Source organism: Mustela nigripes, chromosome 11, assembly GCF_022355385.1.
Source record: "Mustela nigripes isolate SB6536 chromosome 11, MUSNIG.SB6536, whole genome shotgun sequence".
NCBI classification, from domain to species: domain Eukaryota; kingdom Metazoa; phylum Chordata; class Mammalia; order Carnivora; family Mustelidae; genus Mustela; species Mustela nigripes.
The window spans coordinates 6,493,510-6,512,506 of NC_081567.1; the positions used below are offsets into that span (position 1 = coordinate 6,493,510).

Below are 18,997 nucleotides of genomic sequence, written 5' to 3' on the forward strand. Positions count from 1 at the left end.
AGATGTGGCATTTGGGTGTGGAGATCTACTTCTTCAGCTGCCTAAGACAAAACTTGTGAGTAAATTCCCTTTGCTTATTAAAACTGCTGATCTGGGGGTGGTATTCTATTACTCAGATGTCTTCCTGCCTTTTTGCCTACAGGAACCAGTTTCAGATTACACCTGAGTAGGTTTTGAACTCAATCTTCCTTGAATGTTATTTGAGATTCAACTTGACCAATATCTAAGGAAACAGAGAAAGCTGATAAGCTGTTCCCTGTTGAAAAGAATGCATGGTTAATTTTTTCTTGGCTGTACTAAAAGTGTCTGTTAGTTTTCTCTGGTATAACTGAATGATGTCTGGGTCCTAGTTATATTTCTACCCCATGCATTGGAGCAGAGTATGGAAAGTACATGATGAACATAGTGCAGGAAGGAGTAGATGAGAGCCATGGGGTATGTGCGGTGTTTTTTCCAACACACATGTCTTCCTTCACACCCTCTGTGCAACTCTGAGGATGTGAGTCTCCTTGGGTCAGGTGTTCCTCCTAGGGAAGGATGGGGTGCAAAGCTCATGCCTCTATTATTTCACCCTTGCAGACAAAGCCATTTTCATTGGGTCAGTGCTGGCTGCATTTCAGTCTCCAGCAATGACTAGCCTATCGCTGTTGGGATGGATTCCATGCAGCTGGGGCAGGCACTGAGGTGAACAGGGCAGGTGGATGCTCAAATTAGGCTCAGTTACGAGTCATTCCAGCCAAGCCTGGTATTTGGAGGTTGAAACCAAGTCTCTGTGGGTAAAATAAAGTAAAATAAGAGGCTTTGTGTTTAGGTGAGAGAATTAATTGTCCAGATTATCAGGTGACTGGAATCTTTCCTTGTTTTTGTGTGCTCTCTGTAGTTCTCTGCTGGGGAACACAGGGTTGGGTGGGGAGATCCAACCCAAGAATACACTTACTTGCCATCTTGCATGTGTCTTCCCTGCTGAGATGAGGCAGAGTCCTTTGTTCTGGAAGACCCCCCAAAAAGTTGCTGTGTGGGTTGCCATGGAGTTTGGGACAGAATTTTAACCAGCTTGCTGTTGCAGCCGGGGTGCATACCTCCACCCATATCAGGGAAGGGCAAGCACTGAATACCAATATTTCAGAACACAGACTTTTCAGTCTCTCTTCATGTTTACTTATTTACAATTTCTTCTTGTTATCAGTGGCTGTTGGAAACCCAATGCAGTCAGTGAGTCTCAATCTTTGTATCTGTAAACAGGGATAATAGCATCACCTCTGGAATGGTGCCCAGTGAAGACACCAAAGGGGGGCCTTCAGAATATTTCAGAATTCCTAGGACTCTCTGGGGATCATCTTCCAGCTTCCTATGTCTGTCCATTGTTGCTATTCAAGATTGCAGCCACTTCTTTCTTTCTTTTGTTTTTTTAAAATTTTTATTTCTTTTCAGCGTAACAGTATTCATTGTTTTTGCACCACACCCAGTGCTCCATGCAATCCGTGCCCTCTATAATACCCACCACCTGGTTCCCCCAACCTCCCACCCCCCACCACCACTTCAAACCCCTCAGATGTTTTTCAGAGTCCATAGTCTCTCATGGTTCACCTCCCCTTCCAATTTCCCCCCACTCCCTTCTCCTAACTCCCCATGTCCTCCATGCTATTTGTTATGCTCTACAAATAAGTGAAACCATATGATACTTGACTCTCTCTGCTTGACTTATTTCACTCAGCATAATCTCTTCCAGTCCCGTCTATGTTGCTACAAAAGTTGGGTGTTCATCCTTTTTGATGGAGGCATAATACGCCATAGTGTATATGGACCACATCTTCCTTATCCATTCGTTCGTTGAAGGGCATCTTGGTTCTTTCCACAGTTTGGCGACCATGGCCATTGCTGCTATAAACATTGGGGTACAGATGGCCCTTCTTTTCACAACATCTGTATCTTTGGGGTAAATACCCAAGTTCTATTTTTAATTTCTTTTTTTTTAAAGATTTTATTTATTTATTTGACAGACAGAGATCACAAGTAGGCAGAGAGGCAGGCAGAGAGAGAGGAAGGGAAGAAGGCCCCCTGCTGAGCAGAGAGCCCAATGTGGGACTCGATCCCAGGACCCTGAGATCATGACCTGAGCCGAAGGCAGCGGTTTAACCCACTGAGCCACCCAGGCGCCCCTATTTTTAATTTCTTGAGGAATCTCCACACTGTTCTCCAAAGTGGCTGCACCAACTTGCATTCCCACCAACAGTGTAAGAGGGTTCCCCTTTCTCCACATCCTCTCCAAAACACGTTGTTTCCTGTCTTGTTAATTTTGGCCATTCTAACTGGTGTAAGGTGATATCTCAATGTGGTTTTAATTTGAATCTCCCTGATGGCTATTAATGATGAACATTTTTTCATGTGTCTGACGGCCATTTGTATGTTTTCATTGGAGAAGTGTCTGTTCATATCTTCTGCCCATTTTTTTTTATATGATTGTGTTTTTTGTGTGTGTTGAGTTTGAGGAGTTCATTATAGATCCTGGATATCAACCTTTTGTCTGTACTGTCATTTGCAAATATCTTCTCCCATTCTGTGGGTTGCCTCTTTGTTTTCTTGACTGTTTCCTTTGCTATGCAGAAGCTTTTGATCTTGATGAAGTCCCAAAAGCTCATTTTTGCTTTTGTTTCCTTTGCCTTTGGAGACATATCTTGAAAGAAGTTGCTGTGGCTGATATCGAAGAGGTTACTGCCTATGTTCTCCTCTAGGATTCTGATGGATCCCTGTCTCACGTTGAGGTCTTTCATCCATTTTGAGTTTATCTTTGTGTACGGTGTACAAGAATGGTTGAGTTTCATTCTTCTACATATAGCTGTCCAGTTTTCCCAGCACCATTTATTTTTTTCCTTTTTTTTTGTTTATTAATTTTCTCATAAGCTCCTTTATGCATAATATAAAATTTTTGCTCCTGATACAAATAAGAAATATTAGGCAATGAAATAGAGCACTGATGATGAATATAATCTAGGCCATAAAACACATACAGTAAGCCTTAATTTTGCACTTACATTTTCAAAATGGTTGCTTCTGAGTATTGTCAATATTTCTATAATGTATGGAACTATAGATAAAACCTTTAAAAGTATGATAACTCTTAAAACACAAAGCACAAGTTGTATAATTGATAAAGAGGTAGAATTATTTTGCCGTCTTTGCATTATTTTTGGCAAGAAACTGCATAAAAATTAAGTCAGAATTGATATGTTACATAAGTTCACATAAATTATCAACTTTAATCTGAGCTAAATTGTGTATCTATGTTGTCCCAGCACCATTTATTGAAGAGACTGTCTTTTTTCCACTGGATATTTTTTCCTGTTTTGTCAAAGATTATTTGCCCATAGAGTTGAAGGTCCATATCTGGGCTCTCTACTCTGTTCCACTGGTCTATGTGTCTGTTTTTATGCCAGTATCATGCTGTCTTGGTGATCTCAGCTTCGTAGTAAAGCTTGAAATCAGGTAACGTGATGCCCCTAGTTTTATTTTTGTTTTTCAACATTTCCTTAACAATTCAGGGTCTCTTCTGATTCCATACAAATTTTTGGATTATTTGCTTCAGCTCTTTGAAAATACCGGTGGAATTTTGATTGGAATGCAGCCACTTCTTTCTTAATTATCTCTTTGCAGGGCTCCATTGTCCCAGAGATTCCTGAGGTATGCCACATAATCCAGTTTCTCAGGCCATGCAGACACAGAACATGGGTCAGAGTGGTATTAATGAGCAGTGTAATTTCCAGGTATGTTCTTAGATCTCACAGCAGGTGTGTGGCCTGGTCACCAACAATCCACCCAGAAAGGACACACAGGAAGCCCTGCAATTTTACCTTTAATAACTTAACTCCACCAATCTTTCTGGATGCTCCTCTGAGCATATAGGGCTTGGCTGGGGACTAAGGACATAATGTTGACAAGTACTCAGACTGCACCCTTGAGAAGCTCTCTATATGTAAGGAAAAGAGGTGTGTAGACCAACTATGGGACTGGAGGATAGAAAGGATGATAATAGAACTGGGACTGGGGGACAGAAATTTCCCAGAGGATGAAGTGGTTATATCTGTTCAAGGATATTGAGGAGGAAAGACTCTAACAGAGGGGATTCTGTTATAGCTCATTTTGAAGGATGAGTAAGGATCCTTGTAGGGGGTATAAGGGTATAAGGGCATTTCTAGGCAGAGAAAACTACATCAGTAAAGATATGTAGATCTACACTTTCTTGTTTGCAGAGTTTCAAGTATTTAGAGGTGCAGGGAGCCATGCTGACAAGGACAGGTTAGAGATTTAAGGACAGTAATTTTAATGAGTTTATGTAACTTTTGAGATTACTGGAAACACTGAGTTGTTTATTGATTTCCCAAAGAATATGAACTCACAGAAGGTCAAACTTGGAGTGTCCAGGATGCTTTGTCAGCACTCATGGCTGGGGAGCACCTGTGGGTGGAGCTCGGGTGCCACGCTACTGGCTGTTGCTCCAGCCCCGCCCCCTTTTCAGTATATACATTCCAGCCTCACTGAATCACCGCTGGTGAGAGGGGAAGCTCCGCACCCACAAGCCAGCAAGGACTAACACACACTGCTGAACGGAAGCAGAGAGAATTCACAGAGGAAAAGTGGCCATGGACCTGATTCCAAGCTTTTCCATGGAAACCTGGCTTCTCCTGGCTATCAGCCTGGTCCTCCTCTATCTGTGAGTAACTGTCCAGGTTCATTGCCTCTAGAACCCCGGACTTGTGTTGCTAATCAGCATCTATTTTCTTTGTCTGCTTTGAGGATCAAAAGAGTTAACAAAGGGGAAGTTGCTTACGTGTTGGGCACCTCAAACATGCTAGGAACAGGTAAGGGGTTATTATTGACCTTACCAGATCTGAAGAAGGAGTGTCTCCCTCACCCCAACTCCAATTGCTGTAGCCAGGAGGTAGAGTGACATTGCTTGCTCCTAGGGATGAGCTTCTGATTGACTACCAGCTGGGGTGTAGACTAATCAAGCTACATTCAGGAGAGGTAGAAAAATCACCAGGTCTGGTGCTCTGGGGTCCTCAAGCCCTTCCCAAGCTGTGGGAATGCTGGAGGCAGAGGGACTGGGTTAGATTTTTGTCTCATTATCTTGATCTCCTTGGTCTCTTTCCTCTACAGGAAACATGTAGAAGGATTGGACCTTTGTCACTCAGGGGGTCCTGCTCTCCTCTCTCCACCACCAGCCATCATGTACACAAGGCTCCTGGTGCACCCAGACTTTGAGGGGGGCTGGAGATGCCTCACTTTCTCTTCTGACTAGGCTCTTTCCTCTTTGCCCTTCTCCTAACTATCCCCTGGCCCTGTAATATGCAGAGCTCTTGAACTCTAAATGAGCATCTTTAGAGGTGAGGAGACTCGGCTGATTTCTTTTTTTTAAGCTTATGGGTTTTTTTAAAATTTTTATAAACATATATTTTTATCCCCAGGGGTACAGGTCTGTGAATCACCAGGTTTACACACTTCACAGCATTCACCAAAGCACATATCCTCCCCAATGGACTTGGCTGATTTCTTAAAATTTTATTCATTTCACCTTTTCTTTCCAGTGTCTTGGAGGTTTAGCATCAGTATAAAGATTCTGTCCCCACCGCCCATATGAAATCTGCCAGCAGCCACAAAGACAGATCCTGAAAGCCAATTTGAATTTTATTTTATTTTTAATTTTTAAAGGATTTTATTTATTTATTTCTCAGAGAGAATGAGAGAGAGAGAGAGAGAGCGAGCGCACAAATGGAGGAGTGGCAGAAGAGGGAGAAGCAGACTCCCCACTGAGCAGGGAGCCTGATGTGAAGCTTGATCCCTGGACCCTGGGATCATGACCTGAGCTGAAGGCAGATGCTTAACTGACTGAGCCACCCAGGCCCCTCCCCGATTTGATTTAAAAAAAAAAATTATTTTTTCAGTGTTCCAAGATTCATTGTTTATGCACCACACCCAGTGCTCTATGCAATCTGTGCCCTCTCTAATACCCACCACCTGGTTCCCCCAGCCTCCCCTCCCCCTCCCCTCCAAAATCTTCAGTTTATTTCTCAGAGTCCAAGTCTCTCATGCTTCATCTCCCCCTCCGGATTTCCCCAATTCACTTTTCCTTTCCTTCTTCTAATATCCTCCATGTTATTCCTTATGCTCTACAAGTAAGTGAAACCATATGATAATTGACTTTCTCTCCTTGATTTATTTCACTGGACATATCTCCTCTAGTCCTGTCTATGTTAATACAAAAGTTGGGTATTCATTCTTTCTGATGGAGGCGTAATACTCCATTGCATATGGACCATATCTTCTTTATCCATTCGTCTGTTGAAGGGCATCTTGACTCTTTCTAGTTTGGCGACTGTGGCCATTGCAGCTATGAATATTGGGGTACAGATGGCCCTTCTTTTCACTACATCTGTATCTTTGGGGTAAATACCCAGCAGTGCAATTGCAGGGTCATAAGGTAGCTCTATTTTTGATTTCTTAAGGAATCTCCACACTGTTCTCCAAAGAGGCTGCACCAACTTGCATTCCCACCAACAGTGTAAGAGGGTTCCCCTTTCTCCACATCCTCTCCAACTTATTTACTGTCTTATTGATTTTGTCCATTCTTTATTTTTTTTTTAAGATTTTATTTATTTATTTGACAGAAAGAGATCACAAGTAGGCAGAGAGGCAGGCAGAGAGAGAGGGGGAAATAGGCTCCCTGCCGAGCAGAGAGCCTGATGTGGGCCTCAATCTCAGGACCCTGAGATCATGACCTGATCCAAAGGCAGAGGCTTAACCCACTGAGCCACCCAGGTGCCTGATTTTGGCCATTCTAACTGGTGTAAGGTAGTATCTCATTGTGGTTTTGATTTGAATTTCCCTGATGGCTAATGATGATGAACATTTTTTCCTGTGTCTGTTAGCCATTTGGAAGAGGATCAAAACATCTAGCAGAGCAATTCCTTTTAGTGGTGAGATTACCGGCATCATGGAGCAGGTTGGGAAAGGATAGTTTCACAATGTGGGTAGGGATAGATTCTCCATGTCACATGTGATCTGTGCCTCAATTTCACTTTTTTAAGAGTAGGAAATCATGAGGATGTGAACATAGAACATGGACACCTCATTTTCATTTTCTGAGAGAAAGGTTAGGAATGCTGGGTATTGTGGTAACACAATTTCTGTGTGATGACATTTAGGAGTAACTGATGTGTTTTAATTTAATTCTACTTAATAATAGTTTTTTTTTTTTTTTTTGCTGAGGCAAACTATTTCTAGCATATTTAAAAAATTTTTTTTAAAGTTAATATATATTTATTTTTTAAGATTTTACTTATTTGTCAGAGAGAGAGAAGGAGAGAGCACAAGCAGGGGAAGTGGCACGCAGAGGGAGAAGCAGTCTCCCTGCTGAGCATGGAGTCCAATGTAGGACTCGATCCCAGGACCCTGGAATCATGACCTGAGCCAAGGGCAGCCACTTAACTGACTGAGCCACCCAGGCATCCCTATTTCTAGCATATTCTTTCTGAAGAGGGCTGTTGGTTTAGCTGTTGTGACTATAAAGGTGCGTAATAACCTCAGCCTTCTAGAGTAATGTTGGAAATATGAATTTACGGTCCACATGCATGCTTCTAGGATATATGTTGTGTATGTTTTTAAATGTGCATTTTTTTTGAAGGGGCGGGGGGTGGGAGGTCGGGATACCAGGTGGTGGGTATTATAGAGGGCACGGATTGCATGGAACACTGGTTGTGGTGCAAAAATAATGAATACTGTTCTGCTGAAAATAAAAAATAAATTAAAAAAAATTGAAAATAAATAAATAAATAAACGTGCACAGCAGGTGTACATGTATTTTTAATTTTTTAATTTTTTTGGGAGAAAGCAAAGTAAAATATCTTTATTACCTAGGGGCAACCTAAAGTTTATCGATAGAACACAGAAAGCAACTAGTTATAAAGGGACAAGATTGGTAAGAACTTCTGTTCATTTAAAGATTCCATAGGGAGGGGCGCCTGGGTGGCTCAGTGGGTTAAAGCCTCTGCCTTCAGCTCAGGTCATGATCCAAGGGTCCTGGGATCGAGCCCCACATGGGGCTCCCTGCTCAGCAGGAGCCTGCTTCCCCCTCTTTCTCTGCCTGCCTTTCTGCCTACTTGTGATCACTGTCTGTCAAATAAATAAAATCTTAAAGAAAAGATTCCATAAGGAGAGTGGGAAGATGAGCTACAGAGCAGGTGAAGGTATTTGTAATACATATATCTAATATAGAACTCCTACCCACAATGTAGAAACAACTTCTACAAATCCATAAGAAAAAAATGGACATCCCAACAGAAAAATAGACAACTCACTTCCTAAAAGAGGATATCCAAATTCTTCTTTTTATTATGTATGTTAGTCACCATACCATACATCATTAGTTTTTGATGTAGTGTTCCATGATTCATTGTTTGCATATTATAATACCCAGTGCTACATGAAATATGTGCCCTCCTTCATACCCATCACTAGGCTAACCCATCCCTCCACTCCTCTTCCCTCAGAAACCCTCAGATTGTTTCCTAGAGTCTGTAGTCTCTCATGGTTCATCTCCCCCTCCGATTTCTCCGGCTTCAATTTCCCCTTCCTTCTCCTAATGTCTTCCATGCTATTCCTTATGCTCAAAATAAGTGAAACCATATGATAATTGTCTTCCTGTGCTTGATTTACTTCACTTAGCATAATCTCCTCCAGTTCCATCCATGTCATAGCAAATGGTGGGGGTATTCATCCTTTCTGATGGCTGAGTAATATTCCATTGTATATATGAACCACATCTTCTTTATCCATTTATCTGTTAAAAGGTATCTCGGCTCCTTCTACAGTTTGGCTATTGTGGACATTGCTGCCATGAACATTGGGGTATATGTGCCCCTTCTTTTCACCACATCTGTATCTTTGGGGTAAATACCCAGTAGTGCGATTGCTGGGTAAAAGGGTAGCTCTATTTTTAACTTTTTTTTTTTTAAAGATTTAAAAAAAAATTTATTTGACAGTCAGAGATCACAAGTAGGCAGAGAGAAAGCAGAGAGAGAGAGAGAGGAGGAAGCAGGCTCCCTGCTGAGCAGAGAGCCTGATGTGGGGCTCGATCCCAGGACCCTGGGATCATGACCTGAGCCGAAGGCAGCAGCCTAACCTACTGAGTCACCCAGGCGCCCCTATTTTTAACTTTTTGAGGAAACTCCACACTGTTTTCCAAAATGGCTATACCAACTTACATTCCCACCAACCGTGTTAAGAGGATTCCTTTTTCTCCACATCCTCTCCAACACTTGTAGTTTCCTGCCTTGTTAATTTTTGCTGTTCTAACTGGTATAAGGTGGTATCTCAATGTGGTTTTGATTTGTATTTTCCTAATGGCTAATGATGTTGAACATTTTTTCGTGTGTCTGTTAGCCATTTGTATGTCTTCTTTGGAGAAGTGTCTGTTCATGTCTTCTGCCCATTTTTTTGACTTGATTATTTGTTTTTTGGGTGTTGAGTTTGAGAACTTCTTTATAGATTTTGGATACCAGCCCTTTGACTGTAGTGTCATTTGCAAATATCTTCTCATGTGTTGCCTCTTTGTTTTATTGACTGTTTACTTTCCAGCAGGTTATTTTAACCTTTCAGCACAGGTGAGTAGTAATACTGTGAGCTGGTATTGATAAGAGAGGCATCCAGGCAGGACTCTGGGGTGGAGTGGGAGAATATTCCTCCCTCAGAGCAGACCTCCGTGAGATACTCCTTGATCCTGATCCTACAGAAGGTTGTCACGGGACTGCAAGTCAGGGAACAGGACCACCATATAAGCCCCACTGTGTGAAGTCTATCTGGCAGTGGGGCTGTCCCTGGATATAGTCACTATCATGCAATCAAAGCAGTAGACTTAGAGGACACGGGTGTAGCCACATGTCAGTAGCTGTAGACAGTGCCTTCTGCATGCCATGCAATGTAATGGCAAGAAAAATGAATGGCACTATTGTTAGCCCCTTCCTTTTTACCACCAGAAGCATGGTGCTGTCAAGAAGAGGGAAACTGCTCCATGCAATCCGTGCCCTCTATAATCCCTACCACTGGGTGTGGTGAAAAAATAATGAATATTGTTATGCTGAAAATAAATAAATTAATTAAAAATATTTATTTCTTTAATAACAAAAAAAAAAAAAAAAAGAAGAGGGAAACTGGAAAGAATCAGAAAAATTCACCCAGCCCACCCTCTGCCTTTTTATGGAGCCATGTGAGTTTAGAAACTGGGTCCAGTGTTGCTGACACATTCACTCACATGCTTGGCTTCACTTGGGGGTTCATGGACCCTGTCAAATATTTAGAAACAGGAATTGATTGTTGTGGTGGGGATGGCAAGGAAAGAACGGAGGTGGAACTAGCTAGCCAAGGCCACCTCCTGTTCTGGCAGTTGATACTCATGTGTCCTACTGTTCTGGAGTAAAGATCCAGACACTCAGCTGGGTCTTGGTAAGGCCCTCTGCTGGTGCCTTAATACATGTCCATTCATGAAATTTGTGGATTTGTTTGACTATTTTATAACATAAGATTTGCTGGATTTGTACAGATTGTTTGGAAATCCTCTTTCCATCTAGAATGAGAATCTCCCAGATCATGGAAGAGTCATTTACTGAATAAGCATGAGTGAATTTCCTGGAAGAAATCAGCATGAACCTTCCAGGAGTTCTCAAGTATGGAAACACCTAGTCTTCACTTTAGGGTTGGAACTGTGAAGATTTCAGCTGCTCTTAGCTAATCATCCTTACTTTTTGTGAGGCCTAGTGGAGGTGGGAAAGCAGATGATGAGTGAATATAAGTATTGCCATTGGAATTGCTGTTATTATTTCTTGCCTGTATGTTAACTCTCCCCTTACCTGTTCATTTTGTGTCAGTGTCTGACCAGCCCCAGCACTTATTACACCATCCCTGTGACCTGGCCTTTTCTTTCACTTTATAGATATGGGACCTCCACACATGGACTTTTTAAGAAGCTGGGAATTCCTGGGCCCAAACCTCGGCCTTTTGTGGGAACTGCTCTGGCCTACCGTAAGGTGAGTGTTGTTTGAGCTCCCTCTTCGGCTTTTTATGGTTGCAAATCCCAGCTTAATTTCATTGTAAAAATGCTCCTCTCCACGAGAAGTGCTTAGGTTTCAGACTTTCCAGAAGTGGTGTCATAGGCTCCACTCAACACATGGCCAGGTCTACCCCAGGGCTCTATTTTCTGCTGTTAGGAGTCTCAGAGTTTGCCTCAGTGGGCAGCCCAGCTGTCTAGCTGCTTCAACTCAGGCTTACTGTTCTAGCTTGTGAGCATTGAGAAGAAGCTTTTATTGCCTGCAGGTGCAGATACCTGGGAAGGTACGACCATACTTGGTATGAGGAGAAAAGTATCAAGGGGGTCCATGCTAGTGGTCCATTAAGCTGTGTATGCTAGAGTCAGACTTTTCTGTTCATCATACAAGCTCTGGACAGCATTTTGTTTTGCTGAATAGCTCTGGAACTTCGTTTTATTGGGCAGCCCAAATTCACCTTTGGGGATGTGCACACACTTGAACTGTCTCAAGAATTGCCAGCCCCCCAGAGTTATTTCCAAGCTCTAACTCACCCATTGCCAATGGTGACATCTCTGGGGATTTGAGAGTTTGACCCAGAGCTCTCTGCTTTACTTTTCTGTCTTCATTGTGGGCCCCTTCTGGGTGAGTTGAGCAGAGAGGGAGGATGGTGCTTGTCTACTGACTTCAGATTTTAACATTTGATTGAGTTGTGTGTATGCATGTGTTGTTTTCACACAAACATAGAACATTCATACAAAATCACTAGAAAAGAGATGCTCTGAAAAAATTTCTAAGAAATTACTGTACTGAGTACAGTACAGTACAGAGCCATTGTGGCTCATCTTGCTTCTATGCCTTGACCAAGGCCTGGCCCCTTAACAGAATGTTAGGAGCTCACATCTTAGGGTGAGCTGGCAGTCTCATGTGCAGGCTGCTCTCTACTGTGGAGTTCCTTTCGCCCAGACCTGAGGCTTGTTTCTCAGATCCCACTTCTCCCAACTGAGACCCTCAGTGCCCAATTATCATCTAATAAGTTCCCGGATTTTTTCTCTCCAAAAAAGCAGTAATTCCTTTACACTTTTCTCAGATCAACTCCTTAGCACCAGCACCCCAAGATCAACTTCTTAGTACCAGCACCCCAAGATCCACATTTCTGGGACCCTGTTTTGCATGATTAGAACATCAAAATCACAGCTGAAATGTAGGGACAGGAAGTTTTGTTTTTTCTTAAATGACAAAACTGAAAACTCCTATCAAGTGTTCTAATTTGTTCTCCCCCTTGTGGAGTGGTGGCCTGGTCCCCCCTTTCTGTGTGGAGCTGGATGAGTGAAAGGTGAGGTTGCCTTATCATTCGTTCACTCATCTCTCACTTTCTTACTCAACAAACATGTTTAGAGTTATGTAAATTTGCTAGATGAAAAGAGGTCACTGGTGTCTTTTTTTTTATTTTTTATAAACATATATATATATATATTTTAATTTTTTATTTTTTATAAACATATATTTTTATCCCCAGGGGTACAGGTCTGTGAATCACCAGGTTTACACACTTCACAGCACTCACCAAAGCACATACCCTCCCCAATGTCCATGAACACAGATGCGAAAATACTCAACAAAATACTAGCCAATAGGATTCAACAGTACATTAAAAAGATTATTCACCACGAGGTCACTGGTGTCTTAATTTCCTAAATCCATTGGAATTTTAGTTGTGCTCTTGAGATCAATGAACAGGATGCTGACTGGGGGTTCAGTGTGTGCAGGACTGAGCTCTTATTTTTCCACATGGCCCTGAGGTAGTAATTCAGAGGGTTCTGAGATTTAGAGACAACACATACACAAGCCAAACATGCCAGAAATATAGAGGTTCTGTAGCCTTGACAGACAGGGTGAGTTGTTCAGTGTCTGCAACACTTGGAGGGGATTCAAGAGGGACTTAAATTCTCCATTTCAATATCTTCTTGTTTTCTCTCCTTTCCAGTAAGACACCTGTGAATAAGAGCTTCCCTCTCACTGCCAGTGAGAGGTAGTAAGTTGCATTTCATGCGGTCTGGGTCATTTTTGTCCCTATTAGAGTTAGGACTCAGTACATTTAGTTTAGTAATATGTTTCATTTCTTCTTGCAGGGTATTTTTGTTTTTGACACGGAATGTTTTAGAAAGTATGGAAGAATGTGGGGGTGAGTATTCTGGAAACTTCCATTGGATAGGCTCATTATGATGAAGCCCCCATGGTGTTAACAGTCTCAGTCAAGAGCCCTTTGGGATAAAGACTGCTCTAGTAAAACTTCTGGAACCTCTGATTCCTGGGATTTCACGTGTCACCAGGTGTGCAGGTCTAAGTATGAATTGGGTCTGGAGAGGTATACCTGGTGCTGGGCTGCTCACAGCCAGTGTTGTACCCCTCCGTACCTCCTTATCTTCTCTGGTCACATCCTCAGAAGCCACAGGACTCTGCTGAGTTGCTTTGGCCCATAAGCAATATGGTGGCATGGAAAGAACCCAGATCTCTGGATAACCAGTGGTTCAGCTCCACTGCCCCTTCTCACATTCAGTCCTGGTCAGCTCTGGAGGGAGCCAGTCTTATATCGTGGGCTTCAGTTCTGTGCTTAGTACATGGTTCTCATGGTTGGCTGTGGATAAGAACCACCTGGGAGAGCTTGTTAAAAATGCAGATTCTTTAGCCCCATCCCCCAGGAACACTGAATCTGAATCTGGAGGATGTGGGGTGAGTCCCAGGAATCTCAACTAACTAGTAGAGGAAGCAATATTAAGGCCATGTGAGATCAAGAATATATATATGGTAACACAAAAGCACTGTCCTTTGTCTACCCTGGTGTTTTTGAACAAATAGGATGGGACAAGGGGAATCATCCAAGAAATATGATCAGGCTGCTGGAAGAGCAGACTTGAGTGCCACCTCATTAACTTCTATTACTGCTTCAATGCTAAGTGTACATGACTCCCACTGAAAGCTTTTGCATATTAGAATACTTTCTGGAGATGGGTAGCATTTCATGTCATCCATTTTTAGATGTGATTGCAGAATCATTTGATATTTCTTTGTAATTCAAAAAAATAGGACTTTTGGGAAATCTTTCATTTTGTTCTAGTAAATGCAAATGATTTATTATGGAAAACAAGATGCCAAATGGTGATGTAATTAAGCTTAAAGTAAACCTCATGCTGGTGACAGATTCTCATTAACAGGCCATACTGCTAGTCATGAGGTCAGGCTGATAAGGATGGATCACACATGGAGTCAGGTTTGTATGAGATATGTGCAAAAGTGGGCATGCTCTGCTGCCTAGGAATGTCACCTATATGAAGCCCAAGAAACTCAACTTGGGACCCACATATAAGAATAAATATATATAATAGAAAATATGTCTAAATGAATTATACATGTTTCTCTGTATGACTTTATTCTCTCTCTCTTTTTTAGTTTCAAAGTTTTCTGACCTAATGCTATCAAGGACCTCTATAATATTTAAAATAATATTTCCTTTAGAGTATAGCTAGGAAATTTATTTTAGTAAATAGGAAAAAGAAATAATTGATAATTTTGCCATCACTTTTTAAAAATTCCAAGTCTTTTTATTTGCATATTTCTGATCATTGTGTCTATATTTTCATCTGATATTCTCTCCTATGCATTTCATGTGTTTGATATATCTTCAAAATTATAATTTGTAGTGACTGGGTGAGCAGACTCTCCATTATTGTTTTGTTCTTAGATAAGTTACTTGCCTTCAGTTATTTACCAACCTAACTTCCTATTTTTTTGTAATTTTATTTTATGATTTTTTTTCAGTATTCCAAGATTCATTGTTTATGCACACACCCAGTACTCCATGCAATATGTGCCCTCCTTACTACCCACCATCAGGCTCACCCAACCCCCCACCTTCTTCCCTTCCAAAACCCTGTTTGTTTCTCAGAGTCCACAGTCTCTTATGCTTCATCTCCCCCTCCCAATTTCCCCCAACTATACTTCTCCTCTCCATCTCCTGGTGTCCTCCATGTTATTCCTTATGCTCCACAAGTAAGTGAAACTGTATGATAATTGACTCTCTCTGCTTGACTTATTTCACTCAGCATAATCTCCTCCATTTCCATCCATTTTGATACAAAAGTTGGGTATTCATCTTTTCTGATGGAGGCGTAATACTCCATTGTATATATGGACCATATCTTCTTTATCCATTCGTCCGTTGAAGGGCATCTTGGCTCTTTCCAGTTTGGTGACTGTGGCCATTGCTGCTATGAACATTGGGGTACAGGTGGCCCTTCTTTTTCCTACACCTGTATGTTTGGGGTAAATACCCAGTAGTGCAATTGCAGGGTCATAAGGTAGCTCTATTTTTAATTTCTTAAGGAATCTCCACACTGTTTTCCAAAGTGGCTGCACCAACTTGCATTCCCACCAACAGTGTAAGAGGGTTCCCCTTTCTCCACATCCTCACCAACACTTGTTGTTTACTGTCTTGTTGATTTTGGCCATTCTAACTGGTATAAAGTGGTATTTCAGTGTGGTTTTGATGTGAATCTCCCTGATGGCTAATGATGATGTACATTTTTTCACGTGTCTGATAGCCATTTGTATGTCTTTGGAGAAGTGTCTGTTCATGTCTTCTGCCCATTTTTTTTGATGTGATTATCTGTTTTTTGTGTGTTGAGTTTGAGTTCTTTATAGATTTTGGATAACAGCTCTTTATCTGTAGTGTCATTTGTGAATATCTTCTCCCATTCCATGGGTTGCCTCTTTGTTTTGTTGACTGTTTCCTTTGCTGTGCAGAAGCTTTTGATCTTGATGAAGTCCCAAAAGTTCATTTTCACTTTTGTTTCCTTTGCCTTTGGACACATGTCTTGAAAGAAGTTGCTGTGGCCGATGTTGAAAAGGTTACTGCCTATGTTCTCCTCTAGGATTCTGATGGATTCCTGTCTCATGTTGAGGTCTTTTATCAATTTTGAGTTTATCTTTATGTATGGTGTAAGAGAATGGTCAAGTTTCATTCTTCTATACATAGCTGTCCAATTTTTCCAGCACCATTTATCAAAGAGATTGTCTTTTTTCCACTGGATATTTTTTCCTGCTTTGTCAAAGATTATTTGACCATAGAGTTGTGGGTCCATATCTGAGCTCTCTGCTCTTTTCCACTTGTCTATGTGTCTGTTTTTGTCCCAGCACCATGCTGTCTTGGTGATCACAGCTTTGTAGCAAAGCTTGAAATCAGGTAACGTGATGCCCCCAGTTTTGTTTTTCTTTTTCAACATTTCCTTAGCAATTTGTTCCATACAAATTTTAAGATTGTTTGTCCTAGCTTTTTGAAAAATGCTGGTGGAATTTTGATCAGGACGGCATTGAAAGTATAGATTGCTCTAGGCAGTATAGACATTTTAACAAAGTTTTTTCTTTGGATCCACCAGCATGGAATGCTTTTCCATCTTTTTGTGACTTTCAATTTCTTTCATGAATGTTCTGTAGCTCCTCAAGTACAGATCCTTTACCTCTTTGATTAAGTTTATTCCTGGGTTACCTTATGGTTCTTGGTGCTGTAGTAAATGGAATAGATTCTCTAATTTCCCTTTCTATATTTTCATTGTTAGTGTATAAGAAGGCAACTGGTTTCTGCACACTGATTTTGTATCCTGCCATATTACTGAATTGCTGTATGAGTTCTAGTAGTTTGGGGGTGGAGTCTTTTGGGTTTTTCATATAAAATATAATGACATCTGCAAGGAGAGAGAGTTTGACTTCTTTGCCAATTTGAATATTACATTTCTGCAAAGAAGACATCCAGATGGCCAACAGACACATGAAAAAGTGCTCCATATCACTCGGCATCGGTGAAGTGTGTAAATCTGGTGATTCACAGGGAAATACAAATCAAAACCACAATGAGATATCACCTCACACCAGTTAGAATGGCTAAAATCAACAAGTCAGGAAATGACAGATGCTGGCGAGGATGCGGAGAAAGGGGAACCCTCCTACACTGTTGGTGGGAATGCAAGCTGGTGCAGCCACTCTGGAAAACAGCATGGAGGTTCCTCAAAATGTTGAAAATAGAACTGCCCTATGACTCAGCAATTGCACTACTGGGTATTTACCCTAAAGATACAAACGTAGTGATCCAAAGGGGCACGTGCACCCGAATGTTTATAGCAGCAATGTCCACAATAGCCAAACTATGGAAAGAACCTAGATGTCCATCAACAGATGAATGGATAAAGAAGGTGTGGTATATATACACAATGGAATACTATGCAGCCATCAAAAGAAATGAAATCTTGCCATTTGCGACAACATGGATGGAACTAGAGCATATCATGCTTAGTGAAATAAGTCAAGCAGAGAAAGACAGCTATCATATGATCTCCCTGATATGAGGAAGTAGTGATGCAACATGGGGGCTTAAGTGGGTAGGAGAAGAATCAATGAAACAAGATGGGATTGGAAGGGAGACAAACCATAAGTGACTCTTAATCTCACAAAACAAACTGAGGGTTGCTGGGGGGAGGGGGTTTGGGAGAAGGGGGTGGGATTATGGACATTGGGGAGGGTATGTGCTTTGGTGAGTGCTGTAAAGTGTGTAAACCTGGTGATTCACAGACCTGTACCCCTGGGGATAAAAATATATGTTTATTAAAAAAAAGTGGAAAAAAAAACTATTGTAATGGTATTTCTAACCATGATCTCAGAGAATGGATTAGGTACCATTGGGATAAAAGTCTGGACTTCCAGGCATGGCTGCAGCTGTAGAAACTGTCATGTTAAGTGTGATCAGGTCTATTTTCCCCCACACAGGATTTATGATGGGCGACAACCTGTGTTGGCTATCACGGATCCGGACATGATCAAAACAGTACTAGTGAAAGAATGTTACTCTGTCTTCACAAACCGGCGGGTAAGCATGGATTTATTTTAAATTTACATATTTATTTATTTATAAAACATTTTTTTTTAAATAAGAAGAGATTCACAGAAAGTTGTAACAGGAGGTCCCATGTTATGTAACCTTCAAGCTGTTTCCTCTAAGGTAATATCTTGCTTAATTATAATACAGTGTCCAAGCGGAGTTTGACATTGGTTCTAGTCACAGAACTTAGATTTCAACCTTTTAAAAGAAGATTTTTATTTATTTATTTGACAGAGAGACAGTGAGAGACAGAACACAAACAGGGGGAGTGGGAGAGGGAGAAGCAGGCTTCCCACCAAGCAGGGAGCCCAATACAGGACTTGATCCCAGGACCCTGGGACCATGACCTGAGCCAAAGGCAGACACTTAACGACTGAGCCACCCAGGTGCCCCCAGATTTCAACAGTTTTATATGCACTTGTGTGTGTGTGTGTGTGTGTGTGTGTGTTGTTATCTGAACGTTTATCTTACATGTAGATTATGCAGATTTGTGTATCTAGCAACCCAATGATGTTATGGAGCTGTTCCATTACCAAAAAGTCTCCTTAGTATTCTTTTACAGGCATGGTGTGTAGCTACTCTCTTCCTTGTCTCAGGATGTTCAGCAGAGCAAACTTTTTTTTTTTATTTTGATAAGGCCAGGTTATCCTTTTATCCTTTTATGGATTGTGACTTTGGCATCAAGTTTGAAAAATCTTTACCTAACCCTAAATTCCAAGGATTTTCTCTGAGTAGTTATTTTTTGTTTTACATTTAAGTAGTTATAATGTACATCTTACATAGTTATAACTTTGACATTTAAGTCTGTGATCCATTTTGTGTTAATTTTAAGTGTTAATTGTGAGGTCTCAAGTTTAAGTGAAATTTTCATGTTTGGCCTATGGATGTCTAATTGCTCTAGCACCATTTGTGAAAATACTGTACTTCCTCCATTGAATGGCTTTTGTACAGTATCAAAATTGAGTTGGGCGTGTGTGTGTGTGTGTGTGTGTATTTC

General features: G+C 41.3%; 1 protein-coding gene across 1 annotated transcript in view; it reads left to right on the forward strand.

Moving 5' to 3' along the window:
• The first annotated feature begins 4,527 nt into the window (after positions 1 to 4,527).
• LOC132026519 (cytochrome P450 3A12) overlaps positions 4,528 to 18,997 on the forward strand; it is a 43,729-nt gene continuing 29,259 nt past the window's right edge. The window contains exons 1-4 of the mRNA XM_059414480.1: positions 4,528 to 4,708; positions 10,982 to 11,075; positions 13,205 to 13,257; positions 17,889 to 17,988. Of these exons, the coding sequence (XP_059270463.1) occupies positions 4,638 to 4,708; positions 10,982 to 11,075; positions 13,205 to 13,257; positions 17,889 to 17,988 (318 nt within the window). The 5' untranslated portion in view covers positions 4,528 to 4,637. The remainder of the gene's footprint in view (positions 4,709 to 10,981; positions 11,076 to 13,204; positions 13,258 to 17,888; positions 17,989 to 18,997) is intronic.